Below are 22,783 nucleotides of genomic sequence, written 5' to 3'. Positions count from 1 at the left end.
TCTCCCTTCCATAGCCCCCTTTTGCCACTGTCTCCCCTTCCATAGCCCCCCTTTTGCCACTGTCTCCCCTTCCATAGCCCCCCTTGTGCCACTGTCTCCTCTTCCATAGCCCCCCTTGTGCCACTGTCTCCTCTTCCCTAGCCCCCCCTTGTGCACTGTCTCCCCTTCCCTAGCCCCCCCTTGTGCCACTGTCTCCCCTTCCCTAGCCCCCCTTGTGCCACTGTCTCCCCTTCCCTAGCCCCCCCTTGTGCCACTGTCTCCCCTTCCCTAGCCCCCCTTGTGCCACTGTCTCCCCCTTCCCTAGCCCCCCTTGTGCCACTGTCTCCCCTTCCCATAGCTCCCCTTGTGCCACTGTCTCCCCTTCCATAGCTCCCCTTGTGCCACTGTCTCCCCTTCCATATCTCCCTTGTGCCACTGTCTCCCCTTCCATAGCTCCCCTTGTGCCACTGTCTCCCCTTCCATAGCTCCCCTTGTGCCACTGTCTCCCCTTCCATATTCCTCTGTCAACATTACATAGCCTTCTGTTCCCTCACCTAGTCTTCTGACCACTATCCATACCCCTCTGTCACTTCTTGACCCTTTGTCACCTGTTAACCTTCCACAGATCTCTGTCTATCATTCCTGTGTTATTGTGCATCCACTCTCTGTAACCACCTTATAGGACATCTGAAGTGAGAAGGATATGGAGGCTGCCATTTTAGTTTGTTTTAAACGATTCACATTGCCTGGCTGTCCTGCTGATCCTCTGCTTCTAATACTTTTAGCCATAGACCCTGAACAAGCATGCAGATTGAATGTTTGACTCCATTTGCATGTATCCTTGTTTCATGTGTGTGATTCAGACACTACTGATGCATGAACGATCAGCAGGACTTCCAGGCAACTGGTATTGTTTACAGGGAACTAAATATGGCAGCATTCATATCCATCTCACTTTAGGTGCCATTTAAGGTGCATACACATATCCAATTTTGATTGGTCAATTTTTGCCATATCAGGTTCTTTTTAGACAGCACAATTCATAAATGTGTTCATGCCATAACAATGATCACAAATGGTTGTCCAACAGGTCAGCAATTGGTGCTCCTATAAAGGTGGCCATACACTTATAGATTTGCAGCAGATTTGACCATCAGATAGATTTCTGTCAGGTTGGAATCTGACAGGAATCTGATGTGTGCCACACACTAGGAACAGATTTGGAAATTGATCAAAATGCATTATTGGACCATTAGATCCAATGCAACTCTATGGGCCATCGATCCGCTGCCAGAAACAGATTGACCTAGATCTTCCATCCTGTCAGATAGATCAAATCGGTGCAAATCGATTGAAGGGGGAATTTGATAGAATCAATTTCTGATCAAATTTCCCATTCGATTGATTTGTGGCTGATAATGATTGATTTGATCTGCTGCAAATCTGTAAGGGTATGGCCACCTTTGGAGGGGCTCACAATCTAATCCCTACCATAGTCCTATGTCTATTTATGTATTGCATGTGTCGGTTTGTAGGTATGTATAAAGCTTGTTGCAGCAGTATAAGTTATAAGTATAAAATAAGTCTGGGAGAAAAGGCAGCAAAACCTTTGGCAGCTGCGCTGTTACAGCACTGGAGGGTGTCAGGGGGTACAGGGAGATAACAGAGCCATGGGGGCTATAGTGTAATGACACGAAGGCTTGGTGGTATGGTGGGAGAATAAAGGTTGTACACACATACAATCTTGATTGGCCAATTTCACCACATCCATCTAGTATGAGAGCTTACTTACACAAACTATTCAAAATCTATTGGCTCTCATAGCATATCGAAACATACGGTATACTGTATATATTTTAGGAGTAATTACAATTGTGTAGAAGTGTTTTCAAGCTTCCATTTCAAGTGGTCTTTTTATCAGCTAAAAAGTACTCATTTAGGTTTGTTTAAATTGTTTTTTTTTTGTTTGTTTTGTTTTCCCTTTTAACTTTTACTTAACTAATTCCAGGATCGCTTAATGCAAGTTTCTCTGGAGTATATCTGCTCCATGTTTAGACTCTGCACCCTGAATAGAGATGGCCTTGATTTCTGACTTTCCGTACAATTTTACACTGATTTCAAACTAAAGCCTGGTACACACTTTCAATTATGATTGGCCAATCGCTGACCAATGATACCACCTCAATGGAGCAAAGTATATTGAATACTAGGAGAATATGTGTACATAAACCTCATACTACATGGAGGTAGTAAAATAAGTCAGTGATTAGCCAATCATAAGTGAGGGCTGGTGCACACCGAGCGGCTTTTTCAGCGTTTCTGCAGCCGCTTGCGGCTGCGGATCCGCTTGGTCAATGTATCTCAATGGGGGTGGCGGGAGGCTTTTTGCTGAAACGCATACTCCCGGGTTGAGGCATTTTTTGGATTGTGGATGCGTTTCTGCCTCAATGTTAAGTATAGGAAAAACGCAAACCGCTCTGAAAACGGCAGTTCAGAGCGGTTTTGCAGGCGTTTTTGTTACAGAAGCTGTTCAGTAACAGATTTACTGTAACAATATCTGAAATCTACTACACCAAAAACGCTTCCCAAAACCGCAAAATGCTAGCTGAAACGCTACAGAAAAATAACAAAAAGCGTTTCAAAATCTGCTAGCATTTTGCGTATCTGCTAGCGGTTTTTGGTGTGCACCAGGCCTCAAAGTGTGTACCAATCAAGAGCAGTAACTGCTGGTTAATTAACAAGCTGTCAGTTAATTGCTTAACAGCTACTTGCCTCCCCTGGCTCATTTTATAGGCTGGGCACACATAGATATCGGCCTTATGCCTCCTTCCTTGCATCGCACAGAGGATTGATGTGGGTGGCTTGGAATTCTCCCATATTTGCGGGAATTTTTTGCCTTTGTATTGCAGGGAAAAATGCTGTATTTAGATGCTTTGCATTCAGGTTTTTTTTATTTTTTTTTTCCATTTTGTTTGTTTTTATGCCAAAGCTTAACTATTGTAAAGCCACATAGACTTGGTAGGGACGGTGAGGGAGATGTAAATCCAGGTTGATGCAGGATTGTGCAGATTTTGCTTGCAAATTTGTGCTGCTTGAAAATTGGCCATTCGAATCCAACCAAGGTGGAATTTGATTGGTCCATTTTCAAGCTGCACAAATGTACATACAAAAAGCTGCATAATCCTGCATCGGCTCATTGTTTGTCTCTAGAAGATGGTGTTTCTTTTTGGGAACAAATCAAAGAACTGCTGGCTAGGAACCGGATCCACTATCCTTCTGTATATCCAAGACAATAGCTGCTAACATGACTGAGGATATTGTTAAAGCAGCAGGGACAGCTATACTATCCCATTAAAAAAAAAGTATATGTATGTACTTCCAGACATTTTCCATCTTTACTGCCTCTGACTGAAGCCACTCCTGATGTAATTTCATCCCTAAGGGCTCGCTTCCACTGTAGCGGTGCGGGATCGCCTGGATTCCACCGCTGAAGAAATCGCATGCGGCTGCGTTTCCCCGCGATTTCGCATAGCAAGGAGCCAGGCGAATTTAACCATGTCACTGCCTGTGTAAAGTTCCATTGCCTTTCATGCGAAATCGCGGGGAAATCCGCATGACAAAGCCGCATGCGTTTTCCCTATTGAATGCATTAGCGGCGATTCGCCCCCATTCCTGCCGCACGCAAAATCTGACGACCCTGTCGTGCAGATTTTTTCCGCTCCGAAAAACGCCGCCGCCGCACACGTGGAAACAGCCCCATCCACTAACATTGAGTATGCGAATCCGCATGCAGTGCCCGCATGCGGATTCGCTATAGTGGAAACGAGCCCTTAAGGTGGGTACACACGTCAGATAAGTCTTTGGTAAATGAAAGATCACAAACCAATTTTACCCCCTTCCATGTAGAATGAGAGCCATACCTACTCAGTCTATTCTATGGAGCTGAACTCCCCATCAGATAAAATCTTTGCAAGATGCTGCACACAAAGATGCTGTACACATGCAACAGATCAGTATCTGCAAAAGATCTGTTCCTGCAAAATGCATTAATAGTCTATATCTGCAGATCTCGTACACACCTTGTTTAATGGACAATTACCTGCAGATCAGATCCACCAGGATGGATCTTCAGATCGGCAGATAATTGTCTGATCTGCAGATGAATGTCAAACAAGGTGTGTATAAGATCTGCAGATATCATAGACTATCAATGCATTTTGCAGGAACGGATCTTTTGCAGGAACGGATCTTTTGCAGATACTGATCTATTGAATGTGTACAGCATCTTTGTGTGCAGCTCCATAGAATAAACTGTGCAGAGTATGCCCTCCTACTTCATGGAAGGGGGTAAAATTGGTCTGTGATCTTTCGTTTTCCAAAGACTTTTATCTGATGTGTGTACCCACCTTTAATCTTTTAATCATCTGCCTGAAATGGTGTATGCATTGCCAGCTTTCCTCCTCACTGAGCTCTGTACTTAGTATTCACACATGAGCACGACATAGATCATATCTCAGCAGCTTCTGCAGAGGGCGAGGTGTTTTCCCCTTCTCAGGCTCATGTCACAATGAACTGCCCTCAGCCAGTCAGTGAGGAGCAGGAATTTGGGAGGGAGATGACAAGCTTCCCTCTCCCCCGGCAATGTACCAGAAAGAAGCCAGGCTGACTGAGAAGATTTATTACAACATTTATGATTGTATTGGAATGCTTGCAATGCAGGGTCAGGTTGTAGACTACATAATAAACATCGCAGTGGGTAGATGGAATATGATTTCATGGCTGACAAACCCGCTTTAAATGATACCTACCTGTGTGTGTGTGTGTGTGGGGGGGGGGGGGGGAGACAATTTAGTAGAGCAAAGCCTATGGTTAATCCAGATGCTTCCCTAACCCTCCTTGACCTTGCTGTTCCAGTACTGGGATCCTCTGAACATATTAGACAAGGGCTTGATGAATATGTCATCGTAGCCACGCTCCCATCCGTATATGAGCATGGCTGTACTGTGCAGGCCCAAGTATAGCACTCGCCTCTGCAGAACGCTGCTTACGCACAACTTTTTCTTCCTGAGGCTTTAGGCTATACCACAGGCCGTAATACCCCCCCACCCCCAGGGGAAAACCCCATAACAGAGCTCCGAGCGCTGTTATCTCCTACAGCTGCCTTCTGCTCTGCTGCTTCCTCTGTATGACTCTGTATGGAGGCTGCAGCAGAGCAGGCGGCAGCTCTAAGAATATAAGAGGACAGTGCCCAGAGCTCTGGCATCAATATTGGAGTCAGGAGGCCCTTTTCGCACATGCAGCTGACAGGTGGTAAATGCACTGCCTGTTAGCTGCTCTCCTGCACCTTACTTGAGTACCCTTTTTTGTTGAGCTTTGGATAACCAACATAGACCAAATTATCCTGGTTTTTGCATCAGAAACACTGGAGAGATATGCACGTGCGTGCACACAAAGCAGGTGAAAATTATTTTCCTTGTTTATAAGGCTTTTTTGAGTACCCGAGCCAAATCTACAAAATGAAATACTTAAAGCGGACCCAAACCAAACATTTTTTTTAATTAAAAATATTTAGTTGCACCACTCTGACACATACAAAGATAAATAAACACTCCTTCAAACTTATAAGCATTTCAGTGCATGCTTTTCACCTTTCTCTTTTCATAACTAGGGTTATACTGGGGGCAGCCATTAGCAATTCCTCCATTGCCAGACACCACTTACTCCATCAGTTTGCCAGATTCTGTCCAGGCAATATGAAAGGAAGGGAGGGGTTCCTCCAATAAATTAAAATATTTTATATTTGTCATCATGCAGCTGAAAAAAGGCTGCTATTTATCATTATAATTTAGAAAATAGATTTTATTTCTGAAATCTTGTATTTTTAATTTGGGTCCACTTTAAAGAGAGGGAAGTCCCAGGAGCCTATTGAGGGTCCCTCCTGGCTCTGATGTCCCCCGTCGCTGGGAGCACCCCCCTCAGAAGATTAGCGATAATGCACCGTCGCTAATCCTATCGGGGCCGTGCAGCTCCACTTCCTCCAGTGTGGCAGCGTAATAGCTGATCGAGCCCGTCCGTGCATGCCCAGTAACAGGAAGTTGCGGGCTCTGTGCTACTGCGCATATGCGGGCTGCTTGCAGGGCTAGTGCGTGGCCACGCTTCAAAAGGAACAGCTGCGTGGCCCTGATGTGGAGGGGGGGCCACACTCAACAACTGGGGGCTTCATATCAGTGAGAGAAGCCTCAGTAGGATCCTGAGGCTTCCCTCTTTTAAGGTACAGCTCTGATTTTGATCCCCAGCTTCGGCTCGGGATCACTTTAACAAGGTGTAGGAGTAGACTGAGGAGAAAAAATTAACTGCATAAGTGGAGAAACACCAGGTGGTGTTTCTGCTCACTTTGGAACTACTTGCCAACAAAACCACATTCGGTAGTGATGCACCTGCCAGCAAGATCTCCCCACCTGTGAAGAATGTAGATCAGGGAGAGGAAAAAATTCTACAATGTGCAAACACTGACTAAATTCATAAATTACAGTACTAATTATCATTCTTCCAAACAAAATCCCTTGGTGTTCCTATATAAATGCCATGGGTTGAGTAGAAACTATGCATCCAGTTAAAAATGGCGCCAGCCAAATAATGGCGCCTGGTTACGCACGATATTTTTAAAAAAAACGATATTTATCGTTTTTACGAAAACGGTATTTATCGTTTTTATGAAAAACGATATTTTTCGTTTTTGAGTTTTTTCAGTTCCTTTCCTGTGTGTGTGTGTGTGTGTGTGTGTGTGTGTGTGTGTGTGTGTGTGTGTGTGTGTGTGTGTGTGTGTGTGTGTGTGTGTGTGTGTGTGTGTGTGTGTGTGTGTGTGTGTGTGTGTGTGTGTGTGTGTGTGTGTGTGTGTGTGTGTGTGTGTGTGTATGTATATCTATCTCTCTATCTCTCTATCTCTCTATCTCTCTATCTCTCTATCTCTCTATCTCTCTATCTCTCTATCTCTCTATCTCTCTCTCTATCTCTCTCTCTATCTCTATCTCTCTCTCTATCTCTATCTCTATCTCTATCTCTATCTCTATCTCTATCTCTATCTCTATCTCTATCTCTATCTCTATCTCTATCTCTCTCTATCTCTATCTCTATCTCTCTCTATCTCTCTCTATCTCTCTCTATCTCTATCTCTCTCTCTCTCTATCTCTATCTCTCTCTATCTCTATCTCTCTCTATCTCTCTCTCTCTATCTCTCTCTATCTCTCTCTATCTCTCTCTCTCTCTATCTCTCTCTATCTCTCTCTATCTCTCTCTATCTCTCTCTATCTCTCTCTATCTCTCTCTATCTCTCTCTATCTCTCTCTATCTCTCTCTATCTCTCTCTATCTCTCTCTATCTCTCTCTATCTCTCTCTATCTCTCTCTATCTCTCTCTATCTCTCTCTATCTCTCTCTATATCTCTATATATCTATATATATATATGTGTGTGACTGTGTGTATACACACACACATATACACACACACATATATACACACACACACACACACTTCAAAACGATATTTATCATTTTATGACTTACATTTCAAAACGATATTTATAGTTTTATGGAAGTCATAAAACGATAAATATCGTTTTTAGTGCAGCGCCATTTTTTAACTCATAAAACGATAAATATAGTTTTATAATGCAAATTAATGCGGCACCATTTTTAACTGATCCCAGAAAGAATACATGGTTACAATTTTCATTCAGACAGCAGCAGCGATGGTCATTTTGTGACGATGGTCAGAGAATAGCCAGATGTTCTCATGGTGGGATTGGAAGCGCCTGCACATCTGCACGTACCCCTTCCCCTCTGCTCCCCCCGCATTCCTGGCCCTTCAGTGCTATAATAAATATGATTATACAGGCCTACATCTCCCTTCAATGGCGTAAAACTTTATTTCTGCCATAAAACTTCTCATGACTCTGCATTTTTCAGCAGAGACTGCTCCATCCATGGGAAGAGCGATCCTAGTACCACCCATTATCACAGTGCTGTTTGCTATCCCTATCCTTTCATCGGGGAATCGTGGTCTGCAGGGAGTCTTCAGGCTCTGAACTGTGGACATTCCTCGGATAATATTTACATTAGCAGCAGTGCTCTGTCTGTGTTACTCTACATTACAACATTAAACCTTCATGAGAGACTGCGCTCGCCAAGTTTCCCATGTTGTTTGTGGGGTTCCTCCTCTTAAAGAGGATAATCTTCATCCCATTCCCAATTAGTAGCTGATACCCCCTTTCCCACTAGAAATCTCTACCTTTTCTCGAATAAAATCATCAGGGATGTCTGTGTGGCTGATATTGTGGTGAAACTCCTCCCACAGTGTGATGTCATGACCATGGTCCTGACAGTTTCATGTCTGTGAACCTTGTTGCATTGTGGGAAATAACAGGGTTTTTTTTCCCAACTGTCAAGCAAGTAATATCTCCCTCTGTGCATAGAGATCTCAGTAATGAACATTCTGTACAGATCACTTGGCAGAACTAAAGATGTCCTCACCAGCGATACATTTCAGAATGTAAATCAGGTTGAGGAAAGGTTTTATAATGGCCAAACACTGACTAGATAATCTATAAATGAATATTGTAAAAAAAAAAAAAAAAAAAAAAAAATTGTCTTCACTACAGTTCCTCTAAAGCTGGCCATACACTGGCCCGATTTGCCGCCGCTTCGACAGCAGATTCGATCACTGGGATCGAATCTGCTGCCAATCGTTCCCGCAGCACGCCGAATTTCGATCCATTTCGTCCGATCGCTCCGTGCGGAAAATTACCGTCGATCGCCCGCGGGTAGGAAGCGCGTCGCTAGCGGCGTTCGAGTGACCGACGCAATAGAGCCCGCATACATTACCTGCTCCGCCGGCGCGACTCCAGTCCCCCGATCACCGCTGCTCTGTCTGCGCTTTGGTCTCCAGGTCCAGCATGCCTCACTTCTTCTAGCCCGGCAGGAAGTTTAAACAGTAGAGCGCCCTCTGTTTAAACTTCCTGCCGGGCTAGAAGAAGTGAGGCATGCCGGACCTGGAGACCAGAGCGCAGACAGAGCAGCGGTGATCGGGGGACTGGAGTCGCGCCGGCGGAGCAGGTAATGTATGCGGCGGGGGGAGCGGCGGCAGCAGCACCACCACAACAGATTGTGATCGGTTTCAGGCTGAAATCGGTTCACAATCTGTTTGCAGTAAAGGCAGCCATACGATCCCTCTCTGATCAGATTCGATCAGAGAGGGATCTATCTGTTGGTCGAATCTGATGGCAAGTCGACCAGTGTATGGCCACCTTAAGTACTCCAAGGAAGGGACATATGTCTAAGTACTCCGTTTGCCGTAAATACCACACACATTTTTTTTCTTATTTAAGAGGAAGTTTAAAGGTGGCCATACACTTACAGATTTGCAGCAGATTCGACCATCAGATTTGTCAGATGCCTGTCAAGTCGAATCTATCTGATATGTGCCACACACTAGGAACAGATTTCCAATAGATTTCAGAATGAAATCTATTGGAAATCAAACTAAATGCATTATTGCACTACTAGATCCAATGCAACTCTATGGGCCATTGATCTACTGCCAGCAGCAGATCGACCTAGATTTTCCATCCTGTCAGATTTCGTTCAATTTCTATCGATTTGATCTATCGCAAATCGATCAATTTGCTGATTTGAAAGAATCGATTTCTGATCGATTCTATAGAATCGATCGATGGCTGAAATCGACCAGTGTATGGGCCATCAATCTGCTGCCAGCAGGGATTGACCTAGATTTTCCATCCTGTCAGATCAAATAAAAAAAAAAAAAAAAAAAATCAACCGCAAATTGACAATTTATTTCCAATTCCATAGAATCGATCGATGGCTGAAATCGACCAGTGTATGGGCCCCTTAACCCAGGATTGAACTTCATCCCATTCAGTAGCTGATGCCCCCTTTCCTACCAGAAATCCACTGTGGCCAAGCAGTAGCTCACTGTGTGTGGGTGTGTTTATAGATAATGGCAGTTGGTGGTGCTGTCTGCCGGTAGTGATGATGATAGGCAATAATAATAATATAATTTTTATAGTACCTTTTTCTCCTACTTTTTGGTACTTTTTTCCTTTGCAAATTGCTGAAAACATATTCGAAATTGAAGATGAAAAATTATCTCCTAGGAGAAAAGTCAGGTGAAAAAGTGAATTGCATATGGCCCCATCTCTGCTGCCGCCGGGAGTATTGCGGCCGAAGAGGACTCTGCGCCCCTCACCAGTATCGTCACGTGCACGCTGATTCTCAGCGAGCGCGTCATCGTGAGCTGGGTGGCTGCCGAGACCCAGAAGTGCGGCGATCATTGCAGGTGCGATTGGAGGGCGAGTCTATTACAGATACTTCAGTCCACCACAGATATGTGGTTCCCAGAGCAGGACACCTTGGACTGCGCCAACTACCCATTTTATTTGCCAGACACACTCTGGGATCTTTGCATACAGACATTGTGCAGCCTATTTGGTTTAATATAAAAAATATGTATTTGCTATCAGCTAATACTTGAGTTTCTCTACACAGATAAGGTCTGGCAGTGTATGATGCAGAGGCTTTTAGACATTTATGGCTTATCTACAATACAGCAAGCATACACAGGCTTGGAGGTCCATAACTCTGCATCATCTACTGAATGTGTATGAATAGGGCCTCAATAGGATGTGTTGAGGTTTATTTTTCCTTCAGTCATTGGAGAGCTGGTCTTCAAGTTTTTGTCGTCTGTGTGAGTCACTGGAATACACTGAAGGAAGGAGGATTCAAAAAGTTCCTGTAGGGAGTCACTGGAAGAAAGAAATATTCAACTCTCTGTAGGGGATTACTGGAACAAAGAGAGATCATTCAAGTCTGTATTTTCCCTTGAAGAAAAACTCCTCCTTTAGGGGTGGAATATTCTTCAGGTCAGAAACCTGAATGATGTAAGATCCCTCAGGACTTGAGGGTGAACCACTGAAAGGATGGAGTATCTGCCAGATCTGTATAGGAAGTCACTGAGAGGAAGAACAATGACCTCTCTACTGGAAGAGGATAGGATCCACCAGGTCTCTATATGGGAAGGCACTAGAAGGAACGAAGCTCAGCCAGGTCTCTATCTAAGAAAATTCTGAGGATTAATTAGGTCCCTATATAGGAAGCCACTAAAAGGAAGGAGTAGCCACCATATCTCTGTATAGGAAGATACTAGAAAGTGGAGACCCCAGGTCTCTATATAGGAATGAGGAGCCACCAGGTCTCTATCGGAAGCCACTAGACTAGAAAGGGGAAATGCCAGTTTTCTATATAGGAGGAAAGGGGAACCACCGGGTCTCTATATTGGAAGCCATTAGGACGATCTGACAGATTTCCACAGGAAATCGATGCAAGGCTGTCTCCATAGGAAGTCTCAGAAGGTTTGCCAGGTCCTCGATATGGAATCCCTGGAAAGAAGGAACATTGGCTAGCTCCAGGAGTGGAGATTTTGCTGCTGACCCCCTCACGGAGCACAACATTCTGCACCTAATCAGACATGTTAGAGCAGAGCTTCCCAGCCTCAAGGCCCACCAACCAGGCCCAGATTTACATCACAAGAGCCTATAGGCACAGATGTCCTGGCACCCTAGACTTTGCCCTCCATGAACCTATAAACCCCACCGAACTGTACCGCAAGTGTGCTGGCTGGCCCAGCTGTCACTACTTCCCTTGCCCATTATAGGTGGCTATAGGTGTCCTTTAGCATTAGGTAGCCAGAGGATCCTTCTCTCAATATTAAGTAGCTAGCAGTGTCCCTAACTAAAGGGAGATCTAATCGGTGGAATGCCAAGAGATGGGCAGGACTCTTCATATGGAAGGAAGGAGGCAGACAATCGAGGAAGGGAGTGAGTCGCCTTTCCATCAGGCGCCTGTAGGCACAAGCTTACAGTGCCTTATGGTAAAGCCGGCTCTGCCACCAACAGTGCATGTTTTGCAGGAAACCACTAAGATGCACAGGTGAGGTAATTAGTGTCTCAGCAGAGCTGATTATCTACCTCCTGGATTTACACAAAATCTGCACTGTTGGTGGGCCCTAAGGACAGGGTTGGGGAACACTGTGTAAAGGGGCCCATACACTGGTCCAATAATTTCAATTTCATTCTGAAATCTACTGGAAATCTGTTCCTAGCGTGTGGCACACATCAGATTCCTGTCAGATTCGACTTGACAGGCATCTGACAGAAATCTATCTGATGGTTGAATCTGCTGCAAATCTATAAGTGTATGGCCACCTTTAGAGAATATTTTTCCTGGCAGTAGGAGCATGGCCAAATGTTTATGAAAAGTCCAAAGACTAGCGGATCCGTACTGCACACATGCCAGTGTGGACTCGCACATGTGCAGTATGGATGCGCCCATCTTCAGAGGTGCTCGGACATAAGTGCTTTAGAGGACTCCTAAAGGTGGCAGATCTTAACTGGGGACTGGGAAGGCTCTGTGTGATCCATAGCCTTCCCTCTCCATAGTTGAATATCTAACACTTCTTTTGAAGGTCTCTTTAGGGTTGCTAAGTCGAACAACAAACTATCTCCAGTTCTGCAAAGTTAACGCTCACAAGGGTTATAACATAGACTTTTTCCAGTCGCTCGTGCATCAGCTGCTGTAACCTTTTGAGTAGTTTTTATGTTTTTGTGTTCCGATTGCATTATAAAGTTAACTTTGCATGCTACTGCTCATCGTTCCTAGCTCTGTAGTCATGATAAATGCAATAAAAGTATACTGTTCTTTGCTCTAAAACAGCACCATAACCATGCCACAACCTTTGTGAGTAGCTTTCATGTTTGTTTTTGACTTCAGAGAGCATTATAAAGTTATCTTGGTGTGACTGGAGGTTCTTGTTTTCTGTGCTGTATCATGGGGGATATTATGCAAGGACTTGGCACTGAGAATAAAGTGTGGCCTAGGAGGGGAAACGTGAATCAGCTTTTACTGTCCTGTAACCTATATGCCTGAGCTTTGTTAATCTATCTGTATGTGTATAGATACCCTGCAGCGATTTCTTATTTCTGGCTGAGCTCTATTCACATGTGGGGTGTGGTGGTGGTTATTATATCTTAATTATTACATCTGAGGAAAGAGCGGTATGTATGCATTGCATGTATTATCTGACTGTACAGTGCCATGAAGATAATGGCACTGTATAAGAATCGCTCCCAACTGTCCCTCTTTTGGGGAGTCAGTCCCTCTTTTTGGGAACCAAATCACTTTGTCCCTCTTCCTTCCTTATTTGTCCCTCTTTAACCCTCCTGGCGGTATAAAAAAATCTGCCAGGAGGGAGCGCAGCAGTTTTAAAAAAAAAATAAAATTTTTTTTCCTATATCATGTAGCGAGCCCAGGGCTCGCTACATGATAGCCGCTGCTCAGCGGCATCCCCCCGCCCTCTTCGATCGCCTTCGGCGATCTCCGATCAGGAAATCCCGTTCAAAGAACGGGATTTCCTGGAGGGCTTCCCCCGTCGCCATGGCGACGGGGCGGGATGACGTCACTGACGTCGGGACGTCATTGGGAGTCCCGGGTCACCCCTCGGCGCTGCCTGGCACTGATTGGCCAGGCAGCGCATGGGGTCTGGGGGGGGGGGCGTGCGGCGCGACTGATAGCGGCGATCGTGCGCAGGGCGGCGGCGATCAGTGTGCTGGCGCAGCTAGCAAAGTGCTAGCTGCGTCCAGCAAAAAAAAAATTAAACAAATCGGCCCAGCAGGGCCTGAGCGGAACCCTCCGGCGGGGTTACCGCCAAGGAGGTTAAGGAGTGATGTACAGATCTAAGGGCTTGATACATTAAGCTGCGCTGCTAAAGCTTAATTAACATAGTAGCGGCCACTAGTGAAGTATCACAGTGCACCACCCACATTTAAAGTTACTATGTAAGTAACGCGTGTAACTAAGGAAGGCATGATCCTTACATGGCAACGCACGCTGCTATGTAAGCAGAGCACAGCAGCCTCCCCTTCTTTTTAACGAGTGCTCCCTCACATTAAGCTGCGCTATGTGACTATTTGTATTTTTTACTTAATGTGTTTGACTGTAAACGTTACTCCCATTCTTTTAAATTAATGCATTTCTTCTTTCCAAGTGTTAATATTAAGGAAACCTAATGAAAGAAAGAATGGACCAGTGTGGTATGAATTATAAAACCACATTTTGCTTATGGATTCTTTGTGGTATGCATGACTAGGTAGGACGTGTTTGGCAGGGGCATGTCTTAACGTGTCCCTCCTTTCTTATCTCAGAAAGTTGGGAGATATAGCAGTTCAACTGCCTAATGACCGCGTCACGCCCATTGGCGTTAACGCAGCGGCTCCCCCAGCGCGGCGGCTGCGACGATGCGCGCGCAACCCCGCCTGAATGACGGTGCTCCACTCCATCATAAGTCTCCCAGTGGCGATCGCTGCTAGGAGACTGTTAGACGGCCTGTGGTCTTAAGAGGTTAAATGGAACTTGAAGTGAGAGGAATATGGAGGATGCCACCATGCTACATTATTGACAGATGTGGCTGCCTGCCAGGTTTAAAGTGCCGTTGTTGTGTCTGATTACGCTGCCTGTGGACTTGCGCTGCCCCGCATGCGCAGTAGGAGACTGTGCGGCCACAGTTCCTATTTAATTATGCTGCTCATGGTAAAATACTAAATATCTCTGCTTCTTCACATCCTACAATCCCCAAATTTTCAGGGTAGGGAGGGGAACCCCCGGACTACCTCTATGCCAAATTGCAGCCCCCGAGACCCACTGGTTCCGAAAATAGGTTTCTCTAATCGATCTCCTGAACCAGCGGGGCTCGGGGGCTGCAATTTGGCATAGAGGTCGTTCGGGGGATCCTCTCCCTACCCTGAAAATTTGGTGAGTGTAGGAGTGTGGAAGCGGAGATATTTATTATATTACCATCAGCAGCATAATTAACTTCACACTGAGCATGCGTGCTAATCAGTGTGGAAGGGAGCTTCCGGGCAGCGCAATCAGACATTACACCATCACTGCCGTGTGTACAAGGCTTGGGGCCAATTTCCTCTGTTTCCCACATGCAAATTAGGATGGGAAATCACAGCCATAGATGCGCTGCTTCTGAATCGCATGTGGAGAAGTGCCTGCTGGGTTTTTTTTTTTGTTTGTTTTTTTGCATTTGAATTCCATAGCCGTGCATGGCAAGAGTAGAGAAAATCCGATGTGAATGTCTGATTTGGAAATGGATGCTGCACCCTTGTGGAAACGGGCCCTTAAAGAGACTCTGAAGCGGGAATAAATCTCGCTTCAGAGCTCATAGTTAGCAGGGGCATGTGTGCCCCTGCTAAACCGCCGCTATCGCGCCGCTAAACGGGGGTCCCTTCACACCCAAACCCCCCACTGCAACACTTAGTTGCAGACTTGGTCGCTCCTGGAGGCAGGGCTAACGGCTGCAGCCCTGCCTCCAGTCGCGTCTATCAGCGGCGCATCGCCGCCTCTCCCCCGCCCCTCTCAGTGAAGGAAGACTGAGAGGGGCGGGGGAGAGGCGGAGATACGCGCTGACAGACGAGCGTGGGGCAGGGCTGCGGCAGTTAGCCCTGCCCCAACCAGGAAGCACTTCCCCGCTGCACCGAGGGGATTTGGGGGTGAAGGGACCCCCGTTTAGCGGCGCGATAGCGGCGGTTTAGCAGGGGCACACATGCCCCTGCTATCTGAGGTCTGAAGCGAGATTTATTCTCGCTTCAGACTCTCTTTAATACTGGAATACGGGGTACTATACTATCATGAATTGACTGTGACACGTTTTAGACCCTAGGTTCTCAACGTGTGGTACGCGTACCCCAGGGGGTACTTCTGATGGGTCCAGGGGGTACTTAGGCTTGATATACTTGACCAAGAAAAACACATTTAGAGATTTAGAAAATGATAAATCTTATTTAAAAAAACACCAAATTAGTGTTCTTGCTAATTAAAAGCAATAGTAAATGCTTGGAAATGGTTAGAAACAATTATCATGTACTATGATTAAATATATATTTGTCAAGGGGTACTTGTGATAATGTTTACTATGCTAGGGGGTACTTGGTGAGTACAGGGTTTTGAAAAGGGTACATACAAATAACATGTTGAGAAACACTGTTTTAGACCACTCTAAAGTACAACCTATGTGCCTCCTGGGTTCACACGTCATGGCCTTTATACAATTCACGTTTTCTCCTAGGTAATCTTTTCAAACCTTGTCACTAGAATGCCATTTTCACCACCAACAAAATACTCAGTACTCTTTCACCTACTTTTTTGGTACCTTTTTTTTTAATTGCAAAGTGCTGAAAAGAGTTGAAAAATTATCTCCTGGCAGAAAAGGTTTATTAAATAAGAACCTGGGTGACAGATGTCTATTCTGGCTTTCAGATGTTAGCACTTTGGCAGGCAAAGCTCCTGGATGTAATGCCTGTCTTCAGTGAAGTGGACCATGGGCTGGTGTGTGAACTGCATGACAAATGGCCCTTCCTTTATGTCCTTACATAATAGCAATATTTAAGAATGTCTCTTGGCTGCTGCTGCCTTCTGTGGTAAACATGTGTGAGCTGCCCAGCAGTGGAAATCAGTCCTGGCACAGAAGTGTGACAAATGCCAGATACGGAGACACAGTCAGGCCTGTGTGTTTCTGGATGAGCTGTGCACACTCACTCGGTAATCTTATCACAAGCAGTCAACTGCTGCCAACCAGTTTATTACTGTCTGTGTCTGAGATTGACATGACCGTATTTTTGTGCTCTCTGCAATGCCATGGAGTATGATCAAGCTTTATAGATGTATAATAACGGGGGCTATCCTATCATCGGTAACAAAAATCCGTGCGGGAAAATACCGTTTTTGGTATTTTAGACTTCTGGGTGGTCATTCATAAAAATGTTGCCAGTTGTGATACAAGTGTGGTGATTTCCCGAAAAAGGCTGTCGGGAGCCTTGCGGAAACAGAGAAGCGCTGCTCTCTGCTGCTGCTTGGGAGGTCTGTCTCCATTCACTTAAATGTATTGCGCATGCTTATCGCTACTTCCAAGGGAGCGGTCTTCCCCCGTCCGCATACCGCTTGCGTTAATCTTTATGAATTGACATTTTGTTACATTTAAGATAATCACCGCACAAGGCGGTAATCTATCGCTCTGCTCGGGAATGTCAGCGTTTCATGCGGAAACTGCCTTTATGAATACACATTTTGCTATGTGCTCGGTAAAGTCTGCTGTGTTCAGCATTTCCGCATGCAGGAATGCCTTATGAATGATAGCTGTGACTGTGGTGAGGAAATTGGGGTGTAAACTCTTCTGGTGGAGATACTAGTAGTGTGAATAGATCAGTAACTTAGAGCTGTATAAATATAATTTTATCTAATTTTTTTTTTTTTTTAATTTTTTTTTTTTTGTGTGAAATTATACTCCAAAAACGAATAATCTTGTAACTAAAAAAGTAAGGAGGTGGCTTATCTGTATTACTCACATACACATATACGCAGTGGCGTAGCTAAGGAGCTGTGGGCCCCGATGCAAGTTTTACAATGGGGCCCCCCAAGCACTCTATACATAACAATTAATACGGCGCACCAAAACCTGCCAATGGCAATTAGTGTCAGAGGTGCAAGAAGGGGATGGGAAATAGCTTGTTAATGATTACCACTATTCAAAGTATCTATAGAAGTGATTATTATGAGCACAGGACCAATAGAGAGCTAATACTGTGGTTGAGGGAGGGTCCTCCGGGGCCCCTCTGGCCCAAGGGCCCCGATGCGGTCGCAACCTCTGCACCCCCTATTGCTACGCCCCTGCATATACGCTAGATAGAGGGCTGATGGCCTGGCGTTGCCCTTTTTTTTTTTTTTTTTTTTATTTGGCTGGTGTTGGCTGCTCCTACTTTTTCCAACCCTAACATACAATTACTCAATGACCAAGTTTGTGAGCTTTGCATTCCTCTTATAGTTTTAGCTGGCAATGATTACATTCGCCTTTTAATAGCAAGAGATGAGCAAGGATCTCTGAAAATGGAGGTTTCTATACAAAGGGAATACTTTTAAATGTTCTTTTATTTAAGAGTAGTTACTGAAATTTTTGTTTTGGGGAGTAAAATCCAACTTGAAAGTGTAACTTTTCAATTTATAAAATCTTGCAACAAACAGTTACTTTGATAAAAAGTATATAACAGCTAAACATAAAATTATTAGTATAACCATTAATAGCCCAGTTATCTGCCTGTGCAAACAATCCTGAAAACACCAGAGTGCTGATCAGCTCAAAGCTAATTATTTTGTCGGAGCTGAGTGAACCAGATTTTACATCACACTGATATGGCTGCTTCAGAGATCAGATTTAACCCCTCAAATACTTGACAAAGATAAGCACTTTTTTTGGGGGGGGGGGGTGAGAAATCTAATGCTGTGTACCTGTAACCTGTGGAGGGGACATTAGAGTGTAAGCTCCTCTGAGGCAGATACTGCTGATGGATCAGGGATCTCTGTAGAAGACTGTGGGATAAGTCAGCGCTATACTGATTGTATATTAATTACTATTATTATTATTATTAGCATATGACTATAAGACTCCTCAGTGACCTTCTTCTGGCCTCTGTCTAATGTGTACTGCTTTGTTGTTTTAGCCAAGTGTGGATCATGCGGTCCTGGATACAAGTCCCCTCTGGATGCCATGAAAGGTAGGCCTGTCACCGCTGATGAGTGCCTTTTGGTGGTGCATAGGATAGACTCGGAGATGGATTAAGATAGAATGGGGCCCTAAGCAAGGCAATAGATGGGGCCCCCTTGTGACCCTTTTTGGTACACTGAAGTGGACAGAGAAGGTGGCAGTTTGTCCCCTTGACACCCACTAGGACCCAAGCACCTGTCTAGGTTGCCTGGTGGATGATCCCTCTCAGGGTAGACTACATATAAGCTAGATTTATTTTGTAAATTGTCATCAAGGCTGGATTTATACTTTGAGTTCCCCCTAGGCCAATTTTCTTGTTGCTCCCCTTTTATATGTGCAGCAGCCCCTTCCCCATTCCATGTGCAGCCCTCTCTTCCAGCAACCCTTCTTCTCTTTTTATTCATTTTTATGTACAAATTTATTTTTTTCCAAGGCAGTAGCAGACCTCTTCGATGTGTTGTACCCCATTTGCAGCCTGTTTAATCACTTTGCCTCTCTCTTCAATGTTCAGCTGCCCCTCTTTCAGGTCTAGTCCCCCTCCCCCCCCCCCCCCCCCCCCCTCAAGCTGCAGCTGCCCAAGGCCCAGGCCTTTGCGGCCTTTCCAGAAATCTGGCCCTGCTTTAGTTAGTATTGCTAAAAACTGAGTGGACAACTCCATGCAGATATAATAAGAATAAAGAAGCAAAAGTTTTCAGGACAGTAATCAGAGGTCTATGGACTTTCCATCATAGCTCAGCAGATAACAAAACTGTCCACACACAATTTGAAATCTCTTGTTCTAATCCGTTTCACCATGACAATATGTGGTTTGTTTGTTTTTGTCTTCTACTTATCCTGAACCCATCCAATAGTTCTTGCAGATTGTATTGTCTGTGGTCTGTTTTAAAGGCTTGTACACATGTGCAACTTTTCCACATGACCAACCCAACAACCTGCACAATGAAGTGGCTGATTGCATGACTTGTATGTTCCGCACACCAACCGATTAAAGGACACCTGAAGTGAAAATAAACAAATGAATTAAATAATTGTATATATCCTCCTTCTCCTAAAAATGACATTTTAAGATATTGCACAGTTTTATTTTATATTTAAATCTACTGTTTTTACTAAGTGTGGTGTGTTTTGGTTTTTTTCCATCAATTACACATTCATTGAAGTATACAAGAGCTAAAATCTATGAACTATTGAACCTTTTTATCTCTTTCCTGCTCTCAGAAGCAATTTTCTGCTAGGAAAGTGTTTTATAGTTGCAATTTCTTATCAGTGAGGTTCACACTGTAGTTTGACCCTGTCCTGACTCAAACAGGAACTGCCACTTACATACCTGATTAACTCTTTCAGTCAGAGAAAAAAAAGGAACATTGCATAGTTATTTGTGTGCCAGGCACTGTACATACCCATGTCTATTTCATCATGTCACCTCGGGTATTCTTTAAACAACCAACTCATTTGCATACTGCACGCACAAGTGGAACAACGGACTGCATAATATGGCTGCGTTCTAAACAAATACAAGTCATTGAAACGACTTGTACACACGCGGTCATCTGCTATCAGCCCAAAAGTCATGTGGGTTGATCCGCCTGTTGGATCGGGCAAACCTCCAGTTAGCAGTCGCTCGTCTAGTCATCTGTCACACGTTCACATGCCCAAGTATCTTCCAATAGACCAAGTTTGGATGATAGTTGGGCAGAAAAGTTACGTCTGTACATGGGGGGGGGGGGGGAAGGGGTGGAGATGAGAAGTATCTCAGGCTCCATTACTCACCTGGGGCTTCATTGAGCCCGTTCGTACCTGGCAGTCTCCTTGGGTGGATCCGGTCCCCTGTAATTCAGCCGAAAGCCTGGCCCGAGTTGCAATTTGTCGCGCATGCCCGGCCAGGTGCACTCCCCATCTCGCTCCCAGGGTTGGAGGAGCACCTGGCCGGACCACGCATGCGTGATGAAGCGCAACTCGGCCAGGCTTTCGGGCCAAATTACGGAGGACTGGATCCACTCAGGGAGATGGTGAGGGATGAGCAGCCTTAAAGGGGTTTAAGGAAGCCCCAGGTAAGTAGAACCTGAGACGCTTCTTGTCTCAGGTTCCCTTTAAAAGGGACCCAAACTCTTGCACAGCACACAATGAAAAATGTTTAATCTACATATAGTTGCTGGATAAATCCACTTCTGTTTGTTTAGCTAGATCAAACTGTCTAATTCTTATCAGTAGCTGTGATAAACTGCAGGAGCTCTTCCTAGGTAGCTCCCCATTACAGTGACCACTGAGGCTTAACCCTTTTAGTGTTTTTGTTTTTTAGGATTTCCATAAATACTTAATTTTGGTGCCCTCATTCCTCCTCAAGATACATTTTGGTCTCGTACAAAGTGACCCTTGTCCATGTGACTCTGCATTGTTGTAATGTAGGATTGTGCCATTCTACTCTATGTAGGTCCACATGAGGAACTCATCTATGTTCCATGTATCTACCGCAATACTGGCATCAACAAACCGGACTATCTGGCCACTGTGGATGTGGACCCCAAATCTCCACAATATTCCCAGGTACAGTAACAGCAGTGAATAGAAACTGGGTGTAGGTCTTGTTCTTATGAGCTCACTATCTAGATCTGTTGGAAGGGAGGAGGGTGGGAATCAAAACACTAGGCAAGTCGTAGTAAATTGTAGCTGAAAAGGCATTGAGCATCTCGTCAGCATGTGGAGAAGGAAGCAGAAACGACTGAGGCATCGGGCAGACTGGTATTCCTCCTGTGGGATCGACTCTCAATTTTGGGCAGATGTAGCGCATATAACCCAAGAAACGCGTTGCTAGGTAGAATTTTTAAATGTTTGAATTTAAAAAACAAACAAATTGTATTACCTTCCTTTTTGGAGTAGTTTCTTTTTAAAGGGGGTATGGCTACTACTACCTCCCTAATTATCTTGTGGTATATTGGTGCAGCTGTTTGCCAGTATCTACATCAACCTTTTTGTGGAGGTGCTTTTTCTTCCAATATTTTCAGATATCTACTTTTATACCCTGGTGGGGTTGGGTTTGTTCCCTCAACCTGCGCAACAGTGTGGCAATTGACAGTGGCCCGCGTTTGTGAGTATAATTTATTGTCCCGTGTCTATCTGTGCACAAACCAAAATTCTACATTGTATCGGCTCTTTTTTTGTTTTGTTACTTCCAAAAGTCTGAAGCCGAAAACTAGTTCAGATTATTAGTTAGATGGTATCAATAGCTGGAGAGTGAACATTGCATTGAATAAGGGAATTCCACAGAAGGGATGAGTTGCATGAGAAGTCTTGGCTGTTAGGAGGTGATTGGGAAGGAGGAGCAGAGAAAGTATAGAGTGCTGCAAGGTTGCGAGTGAGTTGGTTCTTGAGTCTTGTACACCCCTACGAGGATTAATGCTTGGTTGGGATCGAGACTTGATCCCTTGAGCGAGAGTGGGTGTGAAGGCTGTACAGTCACATCGCTAGCCTCCTGGCTATGAGCAGTAACTCCCTGGGGCAGAATTGAAACTTTGCATTGGATGCTTGATGCTCTTCCAAATCTGATTATGTTTATGCAAAGTCCTGGCTAAGCCCAGGTGAGTTCTGCAAGAAACTGCTACAGAATTGGACTCTGTGGACATGTCTTAATGTAACACTCTCTCTCCACCCTGCCTGATTCCAGGTAATCCACCGACTGCCAATGCCTAACCTGAATGATGAGCTTCACCATTCGGGCTGGAACACCTGCAGCAGTTGCTTTGGAGATGTCACCAAAGTCAGGAACAAGCTGATTCTGCCCTGCCTCATCTCATCCCGGGTCTATGTGGTGGATGTGGGCACCGACCGCAAGGCTCCTCGCATACACAAAGTAAGCATTGGTTTATGCCAAAGACATTCCCTAACAAAACTACTCCCACCATACAGTGCTATTACTGGACTGAGAAATCTGGAGGTCCTCATTGCTGACTAGTGATCAGAACAAATTTTGCATCAAGAATTTGTAATTGCGGTGCAAAATTTTGAGAAAAATTGTATTTAATTTTCATCTGTAATTGTAATCATTTGTAATTTTCGCATAATTTTGTGCTGACTTTTGTGGTTAATAGCAAAGTCCCCATACAAGCTATTGCCACCATAATTTCTACATATGTTAAGG

The 22,783-nt window shown here is 44.7% G+C and overlaps 1 protein-coding gene across 1 annotated transcript in view; it reads left to right on the top strand.

Moving 5' to 3' along the window:
* SELENBP1 (selenium binding protein 1) overlaps positions 1-22,783 on the top strand; it is a 48,865-nt gene that overhangs the window by 1,282 nt on the left and 24,800 nt on the right. Inside the window, exons 2-4 of the mRNA XM_068252448.1 lie at positions 18,605-18,658; positions 21,080-21,192; positions 22,310-22,495. Coding sequence (XP_068108549.1) covers positions 18,605-18,658; positions 21,080-21,192; positions 22,310-22,495 — 353 coding nt within the window. The remainder of the gene's footprint in view (positions 1-18,604; positions 18,659-21,079; positions 21,193-22,309; positions 22,496-22,783) is intronic.

Source organism: Hyperolius riggenbachi, chromosome 9, assembly GCF_040937935.1.
Source record: "Hyperolius riggenbachi isolate aHypRig1 chromosome 9, aHypRig1.pri, whole genome shotgun sequence".
NCBI classification, from domain to species: Eukaryota; Metazoa; Chordata; class Amphibia; order Anura; family Hyperoliidae; genus Hyperolius; species Hyperolius riggenbachi.
The sequence above is the reverse complement of the archived record's forward strand: the minus strand, read 5'-3'. Positions and strand labels throughout refer to the sequence as shown.